General features: G+C 56.2%; 1 protein-coding gene across 1 annotated transcript in view; it reads left to right on the top strand.

Moving 5' to 3' along the window:
* Positions 1-24,848, top strand: part of POLR2A (RNA polymerase II subunit A) — a gene marked incomplete at its 5' end in the record, with an annotated part of 29,365 nt that extends 4,517 nt beyond the window's left edge. The window contains 12 exons of the mRNA XM_061443760.1: positions 2,545-2,650; positions 5,874-6,079; positions 8,823-9,047; positions 11,128-11,374; positions 12,859-12,959; positions 13,052-13,156; positions 16,300-16,482; positions 17,480-17,683; positions 19,944-20,130; positions 21,346-21,459; positions 22,291-22,440; positions 23,559-24,848. Of these exons, the coding sequence (XP_061299744.1) occupies positions 2,545-2,650; positions 5,874-6,079; positions 8,823-9,047; positions 11,128-11,374; positions 12,859-12,959; positions 13,052-13,156; positions 16,300-16,482; positions 17,480-17,683; positions 19,944-20,130; positions 21,346-21,459; positions 22,291-22,440; positions 23,559-24,715 (2,985 nt within the window). The remainder of the gene's footprint in view (positions 1-2,544; positions 2,651-5,873; positions 6,080-8,822; positions 9,048-11,127; positions 11,375-12,858; positions 12,960-13,051; positions 13,157-16,299; positions 16,483-17,479; positions 17,684-19,943; positions 20,131-21,345; positions 21,460-22,290; positions 22,441-23,558) is intronic.
* Between the last annotated feature and the right edge of the window lie 1,103 nt (positions 24,849-25,951).

Here is a 25,951-nt window from a genome sequence, read left to right as displayed (position 1 = left end):
CACTGGGAACAGCAAGGTGGGGGAGGGGAGGGGATCCATGGGGTGGGGGATGGGGGATCCTCATCTTCCCCACCGGGGACAGCAAGGTGGGGGAGGGGAACCATGGGGTGGGGGATGGGCGATGGGGGGGATGGGGGATGGGGGGGGGATGGGGGGATCCTCACCTTCCCAACCGGGGACAGCAAGGTGGGGGAGGGGATCCATGGGGTGGGGGATGGGGGATGGGGGGGGGATGGGATCCATGGGGTGGGGGATGGGGGATCCTCATCTTCCCCACCGGGGACAGCAAGGTGGGGGATGGGGGGGCATCCATGGGGTGGGGGATGGGCAATGGGGGGGGGATGGGGGATCCTCATCTTCCCAACAGGGGACAGCAAGGTGGGGGAGGGGAGGGGAACCATGGGGGGGGGAGGGGATCCATCGGGTGGGGGATGGGATCCATGGGGGCAATGGGATCCATGGGGTGGGGGATGGGCAATGGGGGATCCTCATCTTCCCCACTGGGAACAGCAAGGTGGGGGAGGGGGTCCATGGGGTGGGGGATGGGCAATGGGGGGGGGATGGGATCCATGGGGTGGGGGATGGGCAATGGGGGGGGGGATGGGGGATCCTCATCTTCCCAACCGGGGACAGCAAGGTGGGGGATGGGAGGGCATCCATGGGGGGGGGAGGGGATCCATGGGGTGGGGGAGGGGATCTATGGGGTGGGGGATGGGATCCATGGGGTGGGGGATGGGCAATGGGGGGGGGATGGGGGATCCTCATCTTCCCCACCGGGGACAGCAAGGTGGGGGATGGGGGGGTCCATGGGGGGGGGATGGGCAATGGGGGGGGATGGGATCCATGGGGTGGGGGATGGGCAATGGGGGGATCCTCATCTTCCCCACTGGGAACAGCAAGGTGGGGGAGGGGATCCATGGGGTGGGGGAGGGGGGGGATGGGATCCATGGGGGGGGGGATGGGGGATCCTCATCTTCCCAACAGGGGACAGCAAGGTGGGGGAGGGGAACCATGGGGGGGGATGGGGGATCCATGGGGTGGGGGATGGGCAATGGGGGATCCTCATCTTCCCTACGGGGGACAGCAAGGTGGGGGAGGGGATCCATGGAGTGGGGGATGGGGGATGGGGGGGGGATGGGGGGGATGGGATCCATGGGGTGGGGGATGGGCAATGGGGTGGGGGAGGGGATCCATGGGGGGGATGGGATCCATGGGGGGGGATGGGGGATCCTCATCTTCCCCACCGGGGACAGCAAGGTGGGGGAGGGGATCCATGGGGGGGGATGGGGGGGATGGGATCCATGGGGTGGGGGATGGGCAATGGGGGATCCTCATCTTCCCACCAGGGACAGCAAGGTGGGGGAGGGCAGAAGGGGGGAACACAGGGAATGGGGGGATCCGTGGAGGAGGGGCAGGGGGGATCCATGGGGGGGGGAACCCCTTTTTTGACCTCCTAAACCCTGAGGTCCTGAGCCCCATTTTTGAGGTCCTATCCCCTATTTTGTGGGTCCTGAACCCCATTTTTGAGGTCCTGAACCCCATTTTTGAGGTCCTGAGCCCCATTTTTGAGGTCCTATCCCCTATTTTGTGGGTCCTGAACCCCATTTTTGAGGTCCTGAACCCCATTTTTGAGGTCCTGAGCCCCATTTTTGAGGTCCTATCCCCTATTTTGTGGGTCCTGAACCCCAGTTTGGAGGTCCTGAACCCCATTTTTGAGGTGCTGAGCCCCATTTTTGAGCTCCTATGCCTTACTTTGTGGGTCCTGAACCCCATTTTTGAGGTGCTGAGCCCCATTTTTGAGGTCCTATCCCCTATTTTGTGGGTCCTGAACCCCATTTTTGAGGTCCTGAGCCCCATTTTTGAGGTCCTATCCCCTATTTTGTGGGTCCTGAACCCCAGTTTGGAGGTCCTGAACCCCATTTTTGAGGTCCTATCCCCTATTTTGTGGGTCCTGAACCCCAGTTTGGAGGTCCTGAACCCCATTTTTGAGGTGCTGAGCCCCATTTTTGAGCTCCTATGCCTTACTTTGTGGGTCCTGAACCCCATTTTTGGCTCTTACACCCCATTTTTGAGGTCCTATCCCCTATTTTGGGGATCATGAACCCCGTTTTGTGGGTCCTGAACCCCATTTTTGGCTCTTACACCCCATTTTTGAGGTCCTATCCCCTATTTTGGGGATCATGAACCCCGTTTTGTGGGTCCTGAACCCCATTTTTGGCTCTTACACCCCATTTTTGAGGTCCTATCCCCTATTTTGGGGATCATGAACCCCGTTTTGTGGGTCCTGAACCCCATTTTTGGCTCTTACACCCCATTTTTGAGGTCCTATCCCCTATTTTGGGGATCATGAACCCCGTTTTGTGGGTCCTGAACCCCATTTTTGGCTCTTACACCCCATTTTTGAGGTCCTGAACCCCATTTTTGGGGTGCTGAGCCCCATTTTTGAGGTCCTATCCCCTATTTTGGGGGTGCTGAGCCCCATTTTTGAGGTCCTGAGCCCCATTTTTGAGGTCCTGAACCCCATTTTGGGGTCTCCCCCCCCAGGTCGTGCTCCCCTGTAACCTGCTCCGCATGATCTGGAACGCGCAGAAGATTTTCCACATCAACTCCCGGCTGCCCTCGGACCTGCACCCCATCAAAGTGGTGGAGGGTGAGTTGGGGGGTGCTGGGGGGCACCCCCATTGAGAGGTTGAAGGGGTAAATCTATAGTAACCCCATAGCTAACCTGTGCTAACCCCATAGTAAACCTATAGTAACCCCATAGCTAACCTGTGCTAACCCCATAGTAAACCTATAGTGACCCCATAGCTAACCTGTGCTAACCCCATAGTAAACCTATAGTGACCCCATAGCTAACCTGTGCTAACCCCATAGTAAACCTATAGTAACCCCATAGCAAACCTGTGCTAACCCCATAGTAAATCTATAGTAACCCCATAGCAAACCTGTGCTAACCCCATAGTAAACCTATAGTAACCCCATAGCTAACCTGTGCTAACCCCATAGTAAACCTATAGTAACCCCATAGTAAATCTGTGCTAACCCCATAGTAAACCTATAGTAACCCCATAGCAAACCTGTGCTAACCCCATAGTAAATCTATAGTAACCCCATAGCAAACCTGTGCTAACCCCATAGTAAATCTATAGTAACCCCATAGCTAACCTGTGCTAACCCCATAGTAAACCTATAGTAACCCCATAGCAAACCTGTGCTAACCCCATAGTAAACCTATAGTAACCCCATAGCAAACCTGTGCTAACCCCATAGCTAACCTGTGCTAACCCCATAGCAAACCTGTGCTAACCCCATAGTAAACCTATAGTAACCCCATAGCAAACCTGTGCTAACCCCATAGTAAACCTATAGTAACCCCATAGTAAATCTATAGTAACCCCATAGCAAACCTGTGCTAACCTCATAGTAAACCTATAGTAACCCCATAGCAAACCTATGCTAACCTCATAGTAAATCTATAGTAACCCCATAGCTAACCTGTGCTAACCCCATAGTAAACCTATAGTAACCCCATAGCAAACCTATAGTAACCCCATAGTAAACCAATGCTAACCTCATAGTAACCCCATAGCAAACCTGTGCTAACCCCATAGTAAACCTATAGTAACCCCATAGCAAACCTGTGCTAACCCCATAGTAAACCTATAGTAACCCCATAGCTAACCTGTGCTAACCCCTTAGTAAACCTATAGTAACCCCATAGTAAACCTGTGCTAACCCCATAGTAAACCTATAGTAACCCCATAGCAAACCTGTGCTAACCCCATAGTAAACCTATAGTAACCCCATAGCTAACCTGCTAACCCCATAGTAAATCTGTGCTAACCTCATAGTAAACCTATAGTAACCCCATAGCAAACCTGTGCTAACCCCATAGTAAATCTATAGTAACCCCATAGCAAACCTGTGCTAACCCCATAGTAAACCTATAGTAACCCCATAGCAAACCTGTGCTAACCCCATAGTAAACCTATAGTAACCCCATAGCATACCTGTGCTAACCCCATAGTAAACCTATAGTAACCCCATAGTAATCCTATAGTAACTGCATAGTAACCCCATAGTAAACATATGCTAACCTCATAGTAAACCTGTAGTAACCGCATAGTAAACCTATAGTAACTCTGTAGTAACTGCATAGTAATCCTATAGTAATAGCGTAGTATGCCCATAGCAACCCTTTAGTAACCCCATAGTAAACCTATAGTAACCCCGTAGTAAACCTATAGTAAACCTATGCTAACCTCATAGTAAACCTGTAGTAACTGCATAGAAATCCTATGCTAACCTCATAGTAAACCTATAGTAACCCCATAGTAACCCCATAGACATCCTATGCTAACCCCATAGGAAACCTATAGTAACCCTGTAGTAAGCCTATAGTAACTGCATAGTAACCCCATAGTAAGTGCATATTAATCCTATAGTAACCCCATAGTAACCCCATAGTAACTCTGTAGTAACTGCATAGTAACCCCATAGTAAGTGCATAGTATGCCCATAGTAACCCCATAACAATCCCATAGTAATAGCATAGTAACCCCATAGTAAGTGCATAGTGTGCCCATAGTAACCCCATAACAACCCCATAGTAAGTGCATAGTATGCCTATAGTAACCCCATAGTAAACCTATAGTAACTCTGTAGTAACTGCATAGTAACCCCATAGTAATAGCATAGTAACCCTATAGTAACCCCATAGTAAACCTATAGTAACTCTGTAGTAACTGCATAGTAACCCCATAGTAAGTGCATAGTATGCCCATAGTAACCCCATAACAATCCCATAGTAATAGTATAGTAACCCTATAGTAACCCCATAGTAAACCTATAGTAACCCCATAGTAAGTGCATAGTGTGCCCATAGTAACCCCATAACAACCCCATAGTAAGTGCATAGTATGCCTATAGTAACCCCATAGTAAACCTACAGTAACTGTAGTAACTGCATAGTAACCCCATAGTAAGTGCATAGTATTCCCATAGTAACCCCATAACAACCCCATAGTAATAGCATAGTAACCCTATAGTAACCCCATAGTAAACCTGTAGTAACTGCATAGTAACCCCATAGTAAGTGCATAGTATGCCCATAGTAACCCCATAACAACCCCATAGTAATAGCATAGTAACCCTATAGTACCCCCATAGTAAACCTATAGTAACTTTGTAGTAACTGCAGAGTAACCCAATAGTAAGTGCATAGTATGCCCATAGTAACCCTATAGTAACTATACTACAGTAACTATATAGTAACTATAGTAATGGGTAACTAACCCGTTAGTAATAGCATAGTAACCCTATAGTAACCCCATAGTAATAGCATAGTAACCCTATACTAACCCCATAGTAATAGCATAGTAACCCTATACTAACCCCATAGTAACCCCATAGTAAACCTGTAGTAACTGCATAGTATGCCCATAGTAACCCCATAGTAATAGCATCGTAACCCTATAGTAACCCCATAGTAAACCTATAGTAAGTCTGTAGTAACCCCATAGTAAGTGCATAGTATGCCCATAGTAAGCCCATAACAATCCCATAGTAATAGCATAGTAACCCTGTTGTAACCCTGTAGTAACTGCATAGTAACCCCATAGTAAGTGCATAGTATGCCCACAGTAACCCTATAGTAACCCCATAGTAAGGCCGTAGTAACCCCATAGTAAGGCAGTAGTAACCCCATAGTAACCCCGTAGTAGGGCCGTAGTAACCCCGTAGTAAGGCCGTAGTAACCCCATAGTAACCCCGTAGTAAGGCCATAGTAACCCCATAGTAACCCCGTAGTAAGGCCGTAGTAACCCCATAGTAACCCCGTAGTAGGGCCGTAGTAAGGCGCCCGTGTCCGGCAGGGGTGCGGGAGCTGAGCCGGCGCCTGGTGATCGTGAACGGCGAGGACCCGCTGAGCCGGCAGGCGCAGCACAACGCCACGCTGCTCTTCAACATCCACCTGCGCTCCACGCTCTGCGCCCGCCGCATGGCCGACGAGTTCCGCCTCAGCGGGGAGGCCTTCGACTGGCTCCTGGGGGAGATCGAGTCCAAGTTCAACCAGGCCATCGTGAGTGGGGGGGGTTGGGGGGTACATATGGGGTCTAGAAGTAAGATATAGCTGTCTAAAGCATAGGTATGGGGGGCTAAAGGGTAGATATGGGGGTCTCAGGGGTACATATGGGGTCTAGAAGTAAGATATAGCTGTCTAAAGCATAGATATGGGGGGCTAAAGGGTAGATATGGGGGTCTCAGGGGTACGTATGGGGTCTAGAAGTAAGATATAGTTGTCTAAAGCATAGATATGGGGGGCTAAAGGGTAGATATGGGGGTCTCGGGTACATATGGGGTCTAGAAGTAAGATATAGCTGTCTAAAGCATAGATATGGGGGGCTAAAGGGTAGATATGGGGGTCTCGGGTACATATGGGGTCTAGAAGTAAGATATAGCTGTCTAAAGCATAGATATGGGGGGCTAAAGGGTAGATATGGGGGTCTCAGGGGTACGTATGGGGTCTAGAAGTAAGATATAGCTGTCTAAAGCATAGATATGGGGGGCTAAAGGGTAGATATGGGGGTCTCGGGTACATATGGGGTCTAGAAGTAAGATATAGCTGTCTAAAGCATAGATATGGGGGGCTAAAGGGTAGATATGGGGGTCTCAGGGGTACATATGGGGTCTAGAAGTAAGATATAGCTGTCTAAAGCATAGATATGGGGGGCTAAAGGGTAGATATGGGGGTCTCAGGGGTACGTATGGGGTCTAGAAGTAAGATATAGCTGTCTAAAGCATAGATATGGGGGGCTAAAGGGTAGATATGGGGGTCTCAGGGGTACGTATGGGGTCTAGAAGTAAGATATAGCTGTCTAAAGCATAGATATGGGGGGCTAAAGGGTAGATATGGGGGTCTCAGAGGTACATATGGGGGTCTAAGGGGTACATAGGGGGTCTAGAAGTAAGATACAGGAGTCTGAAGGGTAGATATGGGGGGCTGAAGGGTAGATATGGGGGGCTAAAGGGTAGATATGGGGGTCTCAGGGGTACATATGGGGGGCTAAGGGGTACATATGGGGTCTAGAAGTAAGATATAGCTGTCTAAAGCATAGATATGGGGGGCTAGAGCTGAGATATTGAAGTGTAGAGGGTAGATATGGTGGTCTAAGGGGTGCATATGGGGTCTAGAAGTAAGATACAGGTGTCTGAAGGGTAGATACGGGGGGCTAAAGGGTAGATATGGGGGTCTCAGGGGTACATATGGGGGGCTGAGGGGTACATATGGGGGTCTGAGGGGTACATAGGGGGTCTAGAAGTAAGATACAGGAGTCTGAAGGGTAGATATGGGGGGCTGAAGGGTAGATATGGGGGGCTAAAGGGTAGATATGGGGGTCTCAGGGGTACATATGGGGGGCTAAGGGGTACATATGGGGTCTAGAAGTAAGATATAGCTGTCTAAAGCATAGATATGGGGGTCTAGAGCTGAGATATTGAAGTGTAGAGGGTAGATATGGTGGTCTAAGAGGTGCATATGGGGTCTAGAAGTAAGATACAGGTGTCTGAAGGGTAGATATGGGGGGCTAAAGGGTAGATATGGGGGTCTCAGGGGTACATATGGGGGGCTAAGGGGTACATATGGGGTCTAGAAGTAAGATATAGCTGTCTAAAGCATAGATATGGGGGTCTAGAGCTGAGATATTGAAGTCTAGAGGGTAGATACGGGGGTCTAAGGGGTACGTATGGGGTCTAGAAGTAAGATACAGGTGTCTGAAGGGTAGATATGGGGGGCTAAGGGGTATGTATGGGGGGCTAAGGGGTACATATGGGGTCTAGAAGTAAGATACCGCTGTCTAGAGGGTAGATATGGGGCTCTGAAGGGTAGCTATGGGGGTCTAAGGGGTACATATAGGGGGCTGAGGGGTACATATAGGGGGCTGAGGGGTAGATATGGGGAGCTGAGGGGTAGATATGGGGGGATAAGGGGTACGTATGAGGGGCTAAGGGGTGCGTACGGGGGGGCTGAGGGGTAGATATGGGGGGCTGAGGGGTAGCTATGGGGGACTGAGCGGTAGATATGGGGGTCTAAGGGGTATGTATGGGGGGATAAGGGGTACGTATGGGGGGGTAAGGGGTACGTATGGGGGGCTGTGGGGTAGCTATGGGGGGCTGAGGGGTATGTATGGGGGGATAAGGGGTATGCATGGGGGGATAATGGGTATGTTTGGGGGCTAAGGGGTACGTATGGGGGGCTGAGGGGTACGTATGGGGGGCTGTGGGGTAGATATGGGGGTCTAAGGGGTATGTATGGGGGTATAAGGGGTACGTACGGGGGGGTAAGGGGTACGTATGGGGGGCTGAGGGGTATCTATGGGGGGCTGAGGGGTATGTATGGGGGGATAAGGGGTATGCATGGGGGGATAATGGGTATGTTTGGGGGCTAAGGGGTACGTATGGGGGGCTGTGGGGTAGATATGGGGGGCTAAGGGGTACATATGGGGGGCTAAGGGGTACCTATGGGGGGATAAGGGGTACGTATGGGGGGCTGAGGGGTAGCTATGGGGGGCTGAGGGGTAGATATGGGGGGCTAAGGGGTACGTATGGAGTCTAGAAGTAAGATACAGGTGTCTAGAGGGTAGATATGGGGTCTAAAGGGTAGATATGGGGGTCTAGAGAGTCGCTATGGGGTCTAAGGAGTAGGCTCCGCGTGTCGCCGGCATGGCCGAGCTGCCGTGCGGTGTTTGGAGGACCCCCATTGACCCCCTCCCTCCCACCCCCCCGTGTTGTGTTGGGTGTCGTGTGTGTCCCCCCCCCCCCCCCAGGCTCACCCAGGGGAGATGGTGGGTGCCCTGGCGGCGCAGTCCTTGGGCGAGCCGGCCACCCAGATGACCCTCAACACCTTCCACTACGCCGGCGTCTCGGCCAAGAACGTCACCCTCGGCGTGCCGCGCCTCAAGGAGCTCATCAACATCTCCAAGAAGCCCAAGACCCCCTCGCTCACCGTGTTCCTGCTGGGGCAGAGCGCCCGCGACGCCGAGAGAGCCAAGGTTTGGGTTGGGTTGGATTGGGTTGGGTTGGCTTGGGTTGGCTTGGGTTGGCTTGGGTTCGGTTGGGTTGGGATGGGTTGGGTTGGGTTGGATTGGGTTGGCTTGGGTTGGATTGGGTTGGCTTGGGTTGGGTTGGATTGGGTTGGGTTGGATTGGGTTGGGTTGGGTTGGATTGGGTTGGGTTGGGTTGGATTGGGTTGAGCTGGATTGGGTTGGGTTAGGTTGGGTTGGATTGGGTTGGGTTCGGTTGGGTTGGATTGGGTTGGGATGGGTTGGATTGGGTTGGATTGGGTTGGGTTGGATTGGGTTGGATTGGGTTGGGTTGGCTTGGGTTGGGTTGGGTTGGATTGGGTTGGCTTGGGTTGGGTTGGATTGCGTTGGCTTGGGTTGGGTTGGGTTGGATTGCGTTGGGTTGGGTTCGGTTGGGTTGGATTGGGTTGGGTTGGATTCGGTTGGGTTGGGATGGGTTGGGTTGGGTTGGATTGGGTTGGCTTGGGTTGGATTGGGTTGGCTTGGGTTGGGTTGGATTGGGTTGGGTTGGATTGGGTTGGATTGGGTTGGATTGGGTTGGGTTGGGTTGGATTGGGTTGAGCTGGATTGGGTTGGGTTAGGTTGGGTTGGATTGGGTTGGGTTCGGTTGGGTTGGATTGGGTTGGGATGGGTTGGATTGGGTTGGATTGGGTTGGGTTGGATTGGGTTGGATTGGGTTGGGTTGGCTTGGGTTGGGTTGGGTTGGATTGGGTTGGCTTGGGTTGGGTTGGATTGCGTTGGCTTGGGTTGGGTTGGGTTGGGTTGGATTGCGTTGGGTTGGGTTCGGTTGGGTTGGATTGGGTTGGGTTGGGATGGGTTGGATTGGGTTGGGATGGATTGGGTTGGGTTAGATTGGGTTGGGTTAGATTGGGTTGGGTTGGGATGAGTTGGGTTGGATTGGATTGGGTTGGGTTGGATTGGGTTGGGCTGGGTTGGCTTGGGTTGGGTTGGATTGGATTGGGATGGGTTGGGTTGGATTGGGTTGGGATGGGTTGGATTGGATGGGTTGGGTTGGATTGGGTTGGCTTGGGTTGGGTTGGATTGGGTTGGGATGGGTTGGATTGGGTTGGATTGGGTTGGGTTGGATTGGGTTGGATTGGGTTGGGTTGGCTTGGGTTGGCTTGGGTTGGATTGGGTTGGCTTGGGTTGGGTTGGATTGCGTTGGCTTGGGTTGGGTTGGGTTGGATTGCGTTGGGTTGGGTTCGGTTGGGTTGGATTGGGTTGGGTTGGGATGGGTTGGATTGGGTTGGGATGGATTGGGTTGGGTTAGATTGGGTTGGGTTAGATTGGGTTGGGTTGGTATGGGTTGGGTTGGATTGGATTGGGTTGGGTTGGATTGGGTTGGGCTGGGTTGGCTTGGGTTGGGTTGGATTGGGTTGGATTGGGTTGGATTGGATTGGGATGGGTTGGGTTGGATTGGGTTGGGATGGGTTGGATTGGGTTGGATTGGGTTGGATTGGATTGGGATGGGTTGGGTTGGATTGGGTTGGGATGGGTTGGATTGGATGGGTTGGGTTGGATTGGGTTGGCTTGGGTTGGGTTGGATTGGGTTGGGTTGGATTGGGTTGGGTTGGATTGGGTTGGATTGGGTTGGATTGGGTTGGGTTGGATTGGGTTGGGTTGGGTTGGGATGGGTTGGGTTGGATTGGGTTGGGTTGGATTGGGTTGGGTTGGATTGGGTTGGATTGGGTTGAGTTGGATTGGGTTGGGTTGGATTGGATTGGGTTGGGTTGGGTTGGATTGGGTTGGGTTGGATTGGGTTGGGTTGGGGGGCAGCCCCGCTGTGGGGTGGGGGGGCTACTCTTAGGCTGTGGGGTGGTTGTGTCGGTGTCCTGGGGTCAACTGTGTTGTGTTCTGTGGTGACCATCGCTGTGGTGTCCATCCCCATGGCGTCCATCCCCATGGCGTCCATCCCCATGGCGTTCACCCCCATGGTCCTGTGTCACCTCTCACATCATCCCCATCATTCCCATGTCATCCCCATCCCCTCCACCCCACATCCCCTCCACCCCACCTAACCCCCCCCCCCCCCCACTTTTCCCCCCCCCAGGACATCCTGTGCCGCCTGGAGCACACCACCCTCCGCAAGGTGACCGCCAACACCGCCATCTACTACGACCCCAACCCTCAGAGCACCGTGGTGGCCGAGGACCAGGAGTGGGTCAACGTCTACTACGAGATGCCCGACTTCGACGTGAGCCGCATCTCGCCCTGGCTCCTGCGCGTCGAGCTCGACCGCAAGCACATGACGGACAGGAAGCTCACCATGGAGCAGATCGCCGAGAAGATCAACGCGGGTGGGCCTGGGGGGAGAGCGGGGGGACACACGGGGGGTCTAAGGGGGGGGTAAAGGGGGTTTGGGGGGGTAAAGGGGGTTTGAAGGCATCTAAAGGGGGTTTGAAGGCATCTAAAGGGGGTTTGAGGGCATCTAAAGGGGGTTTGAAGGCATCTAAAGGGGGTTTGAGGGCATCTAAAGGGGGTTTGAGGGCATCTAAAGGGGGTTTGAAGGCATCTAAAGGGGGTTTGGGGAGGGTAAAGGGGGTTTGAAGGCATCTAAAGGGGGTTAGAGGGCATCTAAAGGGGGTTTGAGGGCATCTAAGGGGGGTTTGAAGGCATCTAAAGGGGGTTTGAGGGCATCTAAAGGGGGTTTGAGGGCATCTAAAGGGGGTTTGAAGGCATCTAAAGGGGGTTTGGGGAGGGTAAAGGGGGTTTGAAGGCATCTAAAAGGGGTTTGAGGGCATCTAAAGGGGGTTTGAGGGCATCTAAGGGGGGTTTGAAGGCATCTAAGGGGGGTTTGAGGGCATCTGAAGGGGGTTTGAAGGCATCTAAAGGGGGTTTGAGGGCATCTAAAAGGGGTTTGAGGGCATCAAAAAGGGGTTTGAGGGCATCTAAAAGGGGTTTGAGGGCATCTAAAGGGGGTTTGGGGGCTTCTAAAGGGGATTTGAGGGCATCTAAGGGGGGTTTGAGGGCATCTAAGGGGTTTGAGGGCATCTAAAAGGGGTTTGAGGGCATCTAAAGGGGGTTTGGGGGCTTCTAAAGGGGGTTTGAGGGCATCTAAGGGGGGTTTGGGGAGGGTAAAGGGGGTTTGAAGGCATCTAAGGGGGGTTTGAGGGCATCTAAGGGGGGTTTGAGGGTATCTAAAGGTGGTTTGGGGGAGTTTAAAGGGGAGTTGGGGGGAGTAAAGGGGGTTTGAGGGCATCTAAAAGGGGTTTGAAGGCATCTAAAAGGGGTTTGAGGGCATCTAAAGGGGGTTTGGGGGCTTCTAAAGGGGGTTTGAGGGCATCTAAGGGGGGTTTGAGGGCATCTAAGGGGTTTGAGGGCATCTAAAGGGGGTTTGGGGGCTTCTAAAGGGGGTTTGTGGGCATCTAAGGGGGGTTTGGGGAGGGTAAAGGGGGTTTGAAGGCATCTAAGGGGGGTTTGAGGGCATCTAAGGGGGGTTTGAGGGTATCTAAAGGTGGTTTGGGGGAGTTTAAAGGGGAGTTGGGGGGAGTAAAGGGGGTTTGAGGGCATCTAAAAGGGGTTTGAAGGCATCTAAAAGGGGTTTGAGGGCATCTAAAGGGGGTTTGAGGGCATCTAAAGGGAGTTTGAGGGCATCTAAAAGGGGTTTGAGGGCATCTAAAAGGGGTTTGAGGGCATCTAAAGGGGGGTTTGGGGGCACCTCTGAAGCTTTTTGTGGTCCCCAGTGCGCCTTGCGGCCCTGTGGGGGTCTTTGCCTGGTCCTGGGTGGACCCTGAGGCCCCACATCCCAAACCCCCCCACCCCTCTTTGTCCCCACGAGCAGGCTTTGGGGACGACCTCAACTGCATCTTCAACGACGACAACGCCGAGAAGCTGGTGCTGCGCATCCGCATCATGAACAGCGACGAGAACAAGATGCAGGAGGTGGGGACCCCCCCCCCCCCCCACCCATCTCCCCTTTGGGAGCACCCATGGGTGCTGCTGGGTCACCCATGTCCCCTGGGTTTGGTCCCCAGGAGGAGGAGGTGGTGGACAAGATGGACGACGACGTCTTCCTGCGCTGCATCGAGTCCAACATGCTCACCGACATGACGCTGCAGGGCATCGAGCAGATCAGCAAGGTAAGGGGGGGGCACCCATGGGTGCTGGAGCGCCTTAGGTTCTCCGTTGGGAGGTCTGTGGGTGCCAGTTGTGTCACCCCAGGAGCACCCATGGGTGCCCTGTGGGTGCTGGGGACCTTGAGGAGCACTTGGAGGTTCTCCATTGGGACCTTTAGGAGGTCTATGGGTGCCAGTTGTGTCACCCCAGTAGCACCCATGGGTGCCCTATGGGTGCTAGGGACCTTGAGGAGCACCGTAGGTTCTCCATTGGGACCTTTAGGAGGTCTATGGGTGCCAGTTGTGTCACCCCAGGAGCACCCATGGGTGCCCTATGGGTGCTAGGGACCTTGAGGAGCACCGTAGGTTCTCCATTGGGACCTTTAGGAGGTCTATGGGTGCCAGTTGTGTCACCCCAGGAGCACCCATGGGTGCCCTGTGGGTGCTGGGGACCTTGAGGAGCACTTGGAGGTTCTCCATTGGGACCTTTAGGAGGTCTATGGGTACCAATTGTGTCACCCCAGGAGCACCCATGGGTGCCCTATGGGCCTGGGGACCTTGAGGACCACTTGGAGGTTCTCCATTGGGACCTTTAGGAGGTCTATGGGTGCCAGTTGTGTCACCCCAGGAGCACCCATGGGTGCCTGGTGGGTGCTGGGGACCTTGAGGAGCACTTGGAGGTTCTCCATTGGGACCTTTAGGGAGGTCCATGGGTGCTTGTTGTGTCACCAAGTAGCACCCATGGGTGCCCTATGGGCCTGGGGACCTTGAGGACCACTTGGAGGTTCTCCATTGGGACCTTTAGAGGTCCATGGGTGCCAGTTGTGTCCCCCAGTAGCACCCATGGGTGCTGGTGGCCTCGAGGACCACTTGGATGCTCTCCATAGTCACCCATAGCATCTCATTGGTGGTACTTAGCAATCCCTGTAGAGGTCCATGGGTGCCTGGAGCACCCTGCCGGCAGCACCCATGGGTGCTGGGGGCCCTGAGGAGCACCCTAGGTTCTCCATTGGGACCTTTAGGAGATCCATGGGTGCCTGTAGTGTCCCTCAGTAGCACCCATGGGTGCTGGTGGCCTCGAGGACCACTTGGATGCTCTCCATAGTCACCCATAGCACCTCACTGGTGATACTTCGTGTTCCCTTTAGAGCTCCATGGGTGCCTGTAGCGCCCCCAAGTAGCACCCATGGGTGCTGGGGACCTTGAGGACCGCTTGGAGGTTCTCCATTGGGACCTTTAGGAAATCCATGGGTGCCTGTAGTGTCCCCCAAGTAGCACCCATGGGTGCTGGTGGCCTCGAGGACCACTTTATGTTCTCCATTGGGACCTTTAGGAGATCCATGGGTGCCAGTTGTGTCCCCAAGTAGCACCCATGGGTGCTGGTGACCTTGAGTACCACTTGGATGCTCTCCATAGTCACCCATAGCACCTCACTGGTGGTACTTCGCGATCCCTTTAGAGGTCCATGGGTGCCTGTAGCGCCCCCAAGTAGCACCCATGGGTGCTGGGGACCTTGAGGACCGCTTGTATGTTCTCCATTGGGACCTTTAGGAAATCCATGGGTGCCAGTTGTGTCCCCCAAGCAGCACCCATGGGTGCTGGTGACCTCGAGTACCACTTGGATGCTCTCCCTAATCACCCATAGCACCTCCCTGGTGGTACTTCGCGATCCATATAGACGTCCATGGGTGCCTGTAGCGCCCCCCTTGGCATCACCCATGGGTGCTTGGGACCTTGAGGACCACTTGTATGTTCTCCATTGGGACCTTTAGGAGATCCATGGGTGCCAGTTGTGTCCCCCAAGCAGCACCCATGGGTGCTGGTGACCTCAAGTACCACTTGGATGCTCTCCATAATCACCCATAGCATCTCATTGGTGGTACTTCACGTTCCCTTTAGAGGTCCATGGGTGCCTGTAGCGCCCCCCTTGGCATCACCCATGGGTGCTGTGGACCTTGAGGACCACTTGTATGTTCTCCATTGGGACCTTTAGGAGATCCATGGGTGCCAGTTGTGTCCCCCAAGCAGCACCCATGGGTGCTGGTGACCTCGAGTACCACTTGGATGCTCTCCATAATCACCCATAGCACCTCCCTGGTGGTACTTCACGTTCCCTTTAGAGGTCCATGGGTGCCTGTAGTGTCCCCCAAGCAGCACCCATGGGTGCTGGTGGCCTCGAGTACCACTTGGATGCTCTCCATAGTCACCCATAGCACCTCCCTGGTGGTACTTCGCGATCCATATAGACGTCCATGGGTGCCTGTAGCGCCCCCCTTGGCATCACCCATGGGTGCTGGTGGCCTCGAGGACCACTTGTATGTTCTCCATTGGGACCTTTAGGAGATCCATGGGTGCCAGTTGTGTCCCCAAGCAGCACCCATGGGTGCTGTGGACCTCGAGTACCACTTGGATGCTCTCCATAATCACCCATAGCATCTCATTGGTGGTACTTCGCGATCCATATAGACGTCCATGGGTGCCTGTAGTGTCCCCCAAGCAGCACCCATGGGTGCTGGTGACCTCGAGTACCACTTGGATGCTCTCCATAATCACCCATAGCACCTCCCTGGTGGTACTTCGCGATCCATATAGACGTCCATGGGTGCCTGTAGCGCCCCCCTTGGCATCACCCATGGGTGCTTGGGACCTTGAGGACCACTTGTATGTTCTCCATTGGGACCTTTAGGAGATCCATGGGTGCCAGTTGTGTCCCCCAAGCAGCACCCATGGGTGCTGGTGGCCTCGAGTACCACTTGGATGCTCTCCATAATCACCCATAGCACCTCCCTGGTGGTACTTCGCGTTCCCTTTAGAGGTCCATGGGTGCCTGTAGTGTCTCCCAAGCAGCACCCATGGGTGCTGTGGACCTCGAGTACCACTTGGATGCTCTCCATAATCACCCATAGCACCTCACTGGTGGTACTTCGCGTTCCCTTTAGAGGTCCATGGGTGCCTGTAGTGTCCCCCAAGCAGCACCCATGGGTGCTGGTGACCTCGAGGACCACTTGTATGTTCTCCATAGTCACCCATAGCATCTCATTGGTGGTACTTCGCGTTCCCTTTAGAGGTCCATGGGTGCCTGTAGCGCCCCCCTTGGCATCACCCATGGGTGCCTGTATCCTGCCCTTGGCAGCACCCATGGGTGCTGACCGCCCGCGTCCCCGCAGGTGTACATGCACCTCCCGCAGACGGACAACAAGAAGAAGATCATCATCACGGAGGACGGGGAGTTCAAGGCGCTGCAGGAGTGGATCCTGGAGACGGACGGCGTGAGCCTCATGCGGGTGCTGAGCGAGAAGGACGTGGACCCCGTGCGCACCACGTCCAACGACATCGTGGAGATCTTCACCGTGAGCGGCCCCGCGCCCCATAACCGTCGCGCACCACACATCACACACCCCATAGCCCACATCACACACCCCACATCCCATACCCCATACACCTCGTATCCCACACCCCATATCCCATATCCCACATCCCATATCCCATACCCCATACACCTCATCCCACATCCCATATCCCATACCCTATATCCCCACATCCCATATCCCATACCCCATACCCCACATACCATGTCCTATACCCCCATCCTATACCCCATATCCCATACCCCATACACCCCATACACCCTATACCCCATACCCCATATCCCATACCCCCTATCCCATACCCCATACACCCCACACCCCATACCCCACACCCCATACCCCATACAACCCATACAACCCATACCCCACACCCCACACCCCATACCCCACACCCCATACACCCTATACCCCATACCCCACACCCCGTACCCGACACCCCACACCCCACACCCCACACCCCATACCCCATGCACCCCATACACCCCATACCCCACACCCTATACCCCATACCCCACACCCCACACACCCTATACCCCATACTCCACACGCCATACTCCACACCCCATACCCCATACAACCCATACACCCCACACCCCATACACCCCATACCCCACACCCCATATACCCTACACCCCACACCCCATACACCCCACACACCCCACAGCCCCCATACACCCCCCACACCTCACCCCCCATCCCACCCCCCAGGTGCTGGGCATCGAGGCGGTGCACAAGGCCCATACACCCCATACCCCATACACGCCATACCCCATACACCCCACACCCCATACACCCTATACCCCACACACCCCACACCCCATACACCCCATACACCCCACACACCCCACACACCCCATACCCCACACACCCCATACACCCCATATGCCATACTCCATACCCCACACACCCCATACACCCCATATCCCACACTCCACACCCCATCCACCCCATATCCCACACCCCATATCCCACCCCGCAGGTGCTGGGCATCGAGGCGGTGCGCAAGGCCCTGGAGCGGGAGCTCTACCACGTCATCTCCTTCGACGGCTCCTACGTCAACTACCGGCACCTGGCGCTGCTCTGCGACACCATGACCTCGAGGGGACACCTCATGGCCATCACCCGCCACGGCGTGAACCGCCAGGACACCGGGCCCCTCATGAAGTGCTCCTTCGAGGAGACCGTGAGAGTGGGGGGGATGGGGGGTGGGGGGGGACGTGGGGGTGGTGGGGGTGGTGGGGACATGGGGGGTGGTGGGGACATGGGGGGTGATGGGGACATGGGGGTGATGGGGACATGGGGGTGATGGGGACATGGGGGGTGATGGGGACGTGGGGGTGGTGGGGGTGATGGGGACGTGGGGGGTGATGGGGACGTGGGGGTGGTGGGGACATGGGGGGTGATGGGGACGTGGGGGGTGATGGGGACGTGGGGGGTGATGGGGACGTGGGGGGTGATGGGGACGTGGGGGGTGGTGGGGACATGGGGGTGATGGGGACATGGGGGTGATGGGGACATGGGGGGTGATGGGGACGTGGGGGTGGTGGGGGTGATGGGGACGTGGGGGGTGATGGGGACGTGGGGGTGGTGGGGACATGGGGGTGATGGGGACATGGGGGTGGTGGGGACATGGGGGTGATGGGGACATGGGGGTGGTGGGGACATGGGGGTGATGGGGACATGGGGGTGATGGGGACATGGGGGTGGTGGGGACATGGGGGTGATGGGGACATGGGGGTGGTGGGGACATGGGGGTGATGGGGACATGGGGGTGATGGGGACATGGGGGTGATGGGGACATGGGGGGTGGTGGGGACATGGGGGTGATGGGGACATGGGGGTGATGGGGACATGGGGGGTGGTGGGGACATGGGGGTGATGGGGACATGGGGGTGGTGGGGACATGGGGATGGTGGGGGTGGTGGGGAGATGGAAGGTGATGGGGACATGGGGGGTGATGGGGACATGGGGGTGGTGGGGACATGGTGATGGGGACATGGGGGTGTTGGGGACTATGGGGGTGGTGGGGACATGGGGGTACGGGGGGTGGTGGGGGCTATGGGGGTGATGGTGGTGATGGGGACATGGGGGCTATGGGGTGGTGGGGACATGGGGGGTGGTGGGGGTTATGGGGGTAATGGGGACGTGGGGGTGATGGGGACATGGGGGTGATGGGGACATGGGGGTGGTGGGGGTGATGGGGGACATGGGGCTGATTGGGGCAGTGGGGGTGATGGGGGTGGTTTGACTTGCAGCCAATTTAGGGTGATTTGGGGCTGATTTGGGTCCGTTTTTGGGCTGATTTGGGTCCGTTTTTGGGGTGATTTGGTCCGTTTTGGTCCGATTTTGGTCTATTTTGGGACGATTTTGTCTGTTTGGAGGTGCTTTTGGGCTGTTTTGGGCTCATTTGGGTCCGTTTTTGGGGTGATTTTGGTCCATTTTGGTCTGTTTTGGTCTGTTTTGGGACGATTTTGTCTGTTTGGAGGTGCTTTTGGGCTGATTTGGGTCCGTTTTTGGGGTGATTTGGGTCCGTTTTGTTCCGATTTTGGTCTGTTTTGGTCCAATTTTGGTCTGTTTTGGGACGATTTTGTCTGTTTGGAGGTGCTTTTGGGCTGATTTGGGTCCGTTTTTGGGGTGATTTTGGTCCATTTTGGTCTGTTTTGGTCTGTTTTGGTCTGTTTTGGGACGATTTTTTCTGTTTGGAGGTGCTTTTGGGCTGATTTGGGTCCGTTTTTGGGCTGATTTGGGTCCGTTTTTGGGGTGATTTTGGTCCATTTTGTTCCGATTTTGGTCTGGTTTGGGACGATTTTGTCTGTTTGGAGGTGCTTTTGGGCTGATTTGGGTCCGTTTTTGGGGTGATTTTGGTCCGTTTTGGTCTGTTTTGGTCTGTTTTGGGCTGATTTTGGTCTGTTTTGGGACGATTTTGTCTGTTTGGAGGTGCTTTTGGGCTGATTTGGGTCCGTTTTTGGGGTGATTTTGGTCCATTTTGTTCCGATTTTGGTCTGGTTTGGGACGATTTTGTCTGTTTGGAGGTGCTTTTGGGCTGATTTGGGTCCGTTTTTGGGGTGATTTTGGTCCATTTTGGTCCGATTTTGGTCTGTTTTGGGACGATTTTTTCTGTTTGGAGGTGCTTTTGGGCTGATTTGGGTCCGTTTTTGGGGTGATTTTGGTCCGTTTTGGTCCGATTTCGGTCTGTTTTGGGCCGATTTTGTCTGTTTGGAGGTGCTTTTGGGCTGATTTGGGTCCGTTTTTGGGGTGATTTTGGTCCGTTTTGGTCCGATTTTGGTCTGTTTTGGTACGATTTTGTCTGTTTGGAGGTGCTTTTGGGCTGTTTTGGGCTGATTTGGGTCCGTTTTTGGGGTGATTTGGGTCCGTTTTGTTCCGATTTTGCCTGTTTTGGGCTGCTTTCGGCCTGACGTGGGGCTGCCCTTGCCCCACTGCAGGTGGACGTGCTGATGGAGGCGGCGGCGCACGGCGAGAGCGACCCCATGAAGGGGGTGTCCGAGAACATCATGCTGGGGCAGCTGGCGCCCGCCGGCACCGGGTGCTTCGACCTCCTCCTCGACGCCGAGAAGTGCAAGCACGGCATGGAGATCCCCAGCACCCTGCCCGGCATGGGCATGGGGGGGCGTGAGTTGGGGGGCAGGAAGGGCAATGGGGTGGGGAGGCGGTGGGGTGGGGTGGGGTTAGGAGGGAGATGGGACGGGGATGGGATGGAGATGGGGTGGGGATGGGATGGGGATGGGGTGGGGATGGAGATGGGATGGGGATGGGATGGAGATGGGACAGGGATGGAGATGGGGTTGCGATAGGATGGGGATGGGGTGGGGATAGAAAGGAGATGGGGTGGGGATGGGATGGGGTTAGGATGGAGATGGGATGGGGATGGGGTGCAGATGGGACGGGGATAGGATGGAAATGGGTTGGGGATGGGGTGGAGATGGGATGGGGTTAGGATGGGGATGGGGTGGGGATGGAATGGGGATGGGATGGGGTTAGGATGGAGATGGGACGGGGATAGGATGGAGATGGGGTGGGGTTAGGATGGGGATGGGGTGGGAATGGGGTGGAGATGGGATGGGGATGGGATGGAGATGGGAGAGAGATAGGGTGGAGATGGGATAGGGTTAGAATGGAGATGGGATGGGGATAGGATGGGGATGAGGTGGGAATGGGGTGGAGATGGGATGGGGCTCAGGTGGGGATGGGATGGGTTAGGATGGAGATGGGGTGGAGATGGGGTGGAGATAGGAAAGAGATGGGATGGGGATGGGGTGGAGATGGCGTGGGGACGGAATGGGGACGAGGTGGAGATGGGACAGGGATAGATGGGGATGGAGATGGCATGGAGATTGAGTGGAGATGGGATGGGATTAGGATGGAGATGGGATGGGGATGGGGATGGCATAGAGGTGGGATGGGGTAGGGATGGAGATGGGACAGGGGTAGGATGGAGATAGAATGGAGATGGGGTGGAGATGGGAGAGATGGTGCAGATGGGATGGGGTTAGGATGGAGATGGGACAGAGATAGGATGGAGATGAGGTGGGGATGGGATGGAGATAAGATTGATGTAGGACAGATACAATGGAGATAGGGCAGAGATGGGATGGGAATGGGGAGTGGATGGGATGGAGATGAGGTGGAGATGGGACAGGGATAGGATGGAGATGGGATGGGGATGGGATGGAGATGGGGAGCGGATAGGATGGAGACAGAACGGCGGTGGGGTGGGGATGGGATGGGAACGGGGATGAGGAGGGGATGGGATGGGGATGCTGGGATCCCCCCCCGCCCCCAGCCATTGGGATCCCCCTAATCCTCTCCTCCTCTTTTTCTTCCCAGCTACTGGAATGTTCTTTGGCTCGGCCCCCAGCCCCATGGGGGGCCTGTCCCCGGCCATGACACCCTGGAACCAAGGAGCTACCCCCGCCTATGGGGCCTGGTCCCCCAGTGTGGGTGAGTGACGGGGACTGGGATGCACTGGGAGGGGGCTGGGGGGGAAACTGGGGTACAATGGGATGGTTGGGGAGGGGAATGGGGTGCTGTGGGGCAGACTGGGGGGGTAAATTGGGGTAGAGTGGGGGTCAGTGGGGTGGTTGGGGGGTGATTGGGGTGCAATGGGGGGCAATGGGGTGGCTGGGGGAGGATGCACTGGGAGGGGGCTGGGGGGTAAACTGGGGTACAATGGGATGGTTGGGGAGGGGAATGGGGTAGAGTGGGGTCAATGGGGTGATTGGGGTGCTAAGGGGGGCAATGGGGTGGCTGGGGGAGGATTGCGGTGCTATGGGGCAGACTGGGGGGTAAATTGGGGTAGAGTGGGGGTCAGTGGGGTGGTTGGGGGGGATTGGGGTGCTATGGGGTGGCTTGGAGAGGATTGTGGTGCTATGGGGCAGACTGAGGGGGTAATTGGGGTAGAGTGGGGGTCAGTGGGGTGGTTGGGGGGTGATTGGGGTGCTATGGGGGGCAATGGGGTGGCTGGGGGAGGATTGCAGTGCTATGGGGCAGACTGGGGGGGTAAATTGGGGTAGAGTGGGGGTCAGTGGGGTGGTTGGGGGGGATTGCGGTGCTGTGGGGCGGACTGGGGGGGTAAATTGGGGTAGAGTGGGGGTCAGTGGGGTGGTTGGGGGGGATTGGGGTGCTATGGGGCAGACTGAGAGGGAAGAGTGGGGCTGAGTGAGGCAGATTTGGGGCCCATGGGGCAGTTTGGGGCCCTTGGGGCTATGGGGGGGGGGGCAGTTGTGGGTCCTGACCCCCTGTTTTTGCCCCCCCCCGTTTCCCCCCCTACAGGCAGTGGGATGACCCCCGGAGGCGCCGGCTTCTCCCCCAGCGCCGCCTCGGACGCCAGCGGCTTCAGCCCCGGTTACTCCCCGGCCTGGTCCCCGACCCCCGGCTCCCCCGGCTCCCCCGGGCCCTCCAGCCCCTACATCCCCTCCCCTGGTGAGTGCAGCCCCCCAGCAACACCGTGACAAGAGCCCAAGGGCACCCAAAGCACCACAAAACCACCCCGACAACACCCAAACCACACCCCCACAACACCCAGAAATCACCAAAACCACACCCTGACAACACCCAAAACTACACCCTGACAACAACCAAAACCACCCCAACAACACCCAAAACACACCAAAACGACACCCTGACAACACCCAAAACCACCCCAACACCACCCAGAACACACCAAAACTACACCCTGACAACACGCAAAACCACCCCCAGAACACACCAAAACTACACACTGCCAACACCCAAAACCACCCCCAGAACACACCAAAACTACACCCTGACAACACCCAACACCACCCAGAACACACCAAAACTACACCCTGACAACACCCCAAACCACCCCCAGAACACACCAAAACTACACCCTGACAACACCCAAAAACCACAACCCAACAAGCCCAAAATTACACCCAAACCACACCCCAACAACCACCAAACAAGCCCAAAACCACACCCCAACAACAACCAACCAAGCCCAAAATTACACCCAAACCACCTCAAAAAACACACCCGCTCAACACCCAGACCACCCCAAAACTACATCCCAGCAACACCCAAACCACCCCAAAACCTCACCCAAATCACGCCAACAACACACGCCAACACCACCCAAAACCACACCCCAGCAACACCCAAACCACTGCAGAACCACCCCATAGCCACCCCCAACACCCCGACAGCACTCCTAACCACCCCCAAAACACTGCTGCAACACCCCAAACGCAACCTTACAACACCCCGGCAACACCGCAAAGCACTGCAAACATGTTCAACACCCCAACACCACTACGGCAACACCCGGACAGACCCCAAAACCACCTCTCAACACCCCGAAACAGTGTAAACCCCCCCCCCAAGACACCCCCGACACCCGAGGACACCCCAAAGCGCTGCAACAGTCCCCCCCAAAAAGCTCTCACAACCACCCCAAAGACACCCGCAACACCCGACAACCCCCTGGCAACACCCGAACCGCTCCGAAACCACTGTAAAGCAGCCCCCACAGCACCGGTGTTGGGCCCCCCAAGAACCCCTCTGTCTTCTCTCTACAGGCGGTGCCATGTCACCCAGCTACAGCCCCACGTCCCCTGCCTACGAGCCGCGTTCACCCGGGGGCTACACCCCACAGAGCCCCAGCTACAGCCCAACTTCACCCAGCTACAGCCCCACCTCGCCCAGCTACAGCCCGACGTCGCCCAACTACAGCCCCACGTCACCGAGCTACAGCCCCACCTCGCCCAGCTACAGCCCCACGTCGCCCAGCTACAGCCCCACTTCGCCCAGCTACAGCCCGACGTCGCCCAGCTACAGCCCCACGTCGCCCAGTTACAGCCCGACGTCGCCCAGTTACAGCCCCACTTCGCCCAGCTACAGCCCCACGTCGCCGAGCTACAGCCCGACGTCGCCCAGCTACAGCCCGACGTCGCCCAGCTACAGCCCCACGTCGCCCAGCTACAGCCCGACGTCGCCCAGCTACAGCCCCACTTCGCCCAGCTACAGCCCGACGTCGCCCAGCTACAGCCCCACCAGCCCCAACTACAGCCCCACCAGCCCCAACTACACCCCGACCTCTCCCAGCTACAGCCCCACCTCGCCCAGCTACAGCCCCACCAGCCCCAACTACACCCCGACCTCGCCCAACTACAGCCCCACCTCGCCCAGCTACAGCCCCACCTCGCCCAGCTACAGCCCCACCTCGCCCAGCTACAGCCCCTCCAGCCCCCGCTACACCCCGCAGTCACCCACCTACACCCCCAGCAGCCCCAGCTACAGCCCCAGCAGCCCCAGCTACAGCCCCACCTCCCCCAAGTACACCCCGACCAGCCCCAGCTACAGCCCCAGCTCCCCCGAGTACACCCCCACCAGCCCCAAGTACAGCCCCACCAGCCCCAAGTACAGCCCCACCAGCCCCAAGTACAGCCCCACCTCGCCCACCTACAGCCCCACCACCCCCAAGTACAGCCCCACGTCCCCCACCTACAGCCCCACCAGCCCCGTCTACACCCCGACCAGCCCCAAGTACAGCCCCACCAGCCCCACCTACAGCCCCACCAGCCCCAAGTACAGCCCCACGTCCCCCACCTACAGCCCCACCAGCCCCAAGGGCTCCACCTACAGCCCCACGTCCCCCGGCTACAGCCCCACTTCCCCCACCTACAGCCTCACCAGCCCGGCCATCAGCCCCGACGACAGCGACGAGGACAACTGAGCCCGGGTGGGGGGACCCCCTCCAGGCTATGGGGCTGACCCATAAGTTGCTGTCACCAGCCCAAGCCGGGCGGTTGACATGGGGGTGGGGGACGGTGGGGTGGGGGACACTTTGGGTCGTAGGGAAGCTTCAATGGGGGGGGGAGGGGGGGTGTGAGACCCCGAAGTTGGGGGGTGACCCCCATATTGGGCTAGGGGAGGGTCCAAGGAAAGGGTCCCCATGTTGGGGTGTTGGGTGCCCCCAATGACTCCAAATGGGGGTAAGTTATGGGGGGTGTTAGGTAATGGGGGGCGTACAACACAAGGGGGGTAATTGGAGGGTTCAATGCGGGGGGTGGGGGTGCTTGGCCCCTCCCCCGCCTTTATATGGGGGTTCAATGAGGGGGAGGGGGGGAATGGGACATTTTGGGCTGGAAATAAAGGTTTTAGTGATTTTGAGCCGCGGCTCCGTTTGTGGGGGATTGAGAAAGGGGGGGGGGAGGGGGAAAAAGGGGGGACCCCCCAACACCAACCCAAACCACCCTAGAACCACACCCCGACAACACCCAAACCACCCCAAAACCACACCCTGAGGACACCCAAAAACACCCGAACAACACCTAAACCACCCCTCGACAACATCCAAACCACCCCCAAAAACCACTCCCCCACAGCACCCAAACCACCCCAAAACCACACCCCGACAACACCCAAAACACCCCAAAACCACACCCTGAGAACACCCAAACCACCCAAAAACACTATCCCAACAACACCTAAACCACCCCAAAACTACACCCCGACAACACCCAAACCACCCCAAAAATACACCCTGACAAAACCCAAACCACCCCAACAACACCAAAACCACACCCCGACAACACCCAACACACCCCAGAAACAAACCCAAACCACCCCAAAAAAACCTCCCCAACAACACCCAAACCACCCCAGAAACACACCCAAACCACCCCAAAAGCACACCCCAACAACACCTATATCCCAAGAACACCTAAACCACCCCCAAACTACACCCTGACAACACCCAAACCACCCCGAAAATACACCCTGACAAAACTCAAACCACCCCGAAACCACATCTGGACAACACCCAAACCACCCCAAAAACACACACCCCAACAATACCAAAACCACCCCAAAAGCACACCCCAACAACACCCAAAGCACCCCAAAAAACACACCCCAACAATACCAAAAGCACCCCAAAAGCACACCCCAACAACACCCAAACCACCCC

The sequence above is a fragment of the Pezoporus flaviventris genome, unplaced genomic scaffold, assembly GCF_033815535.1.
Source record: "Pezoporus flaviventris isolate CSIRO_AGI_PZ_B2104156 unplaced genomic scaffold, CSIRO_AGI_Pfla_v1 ptg000522l, whole genome shotgun sequence".
NCBI lineage: Eukaryota > Metazoa > Chordata > Aves > Psittaciformes > Psittacidae > Pezoporus > Pezoporus flaviventris.
The sequence above is the reverse complement of the archived record's forward strand: the minus strand, read 5'-3'. Positions and strand labels throughout refer to the sequence as shown.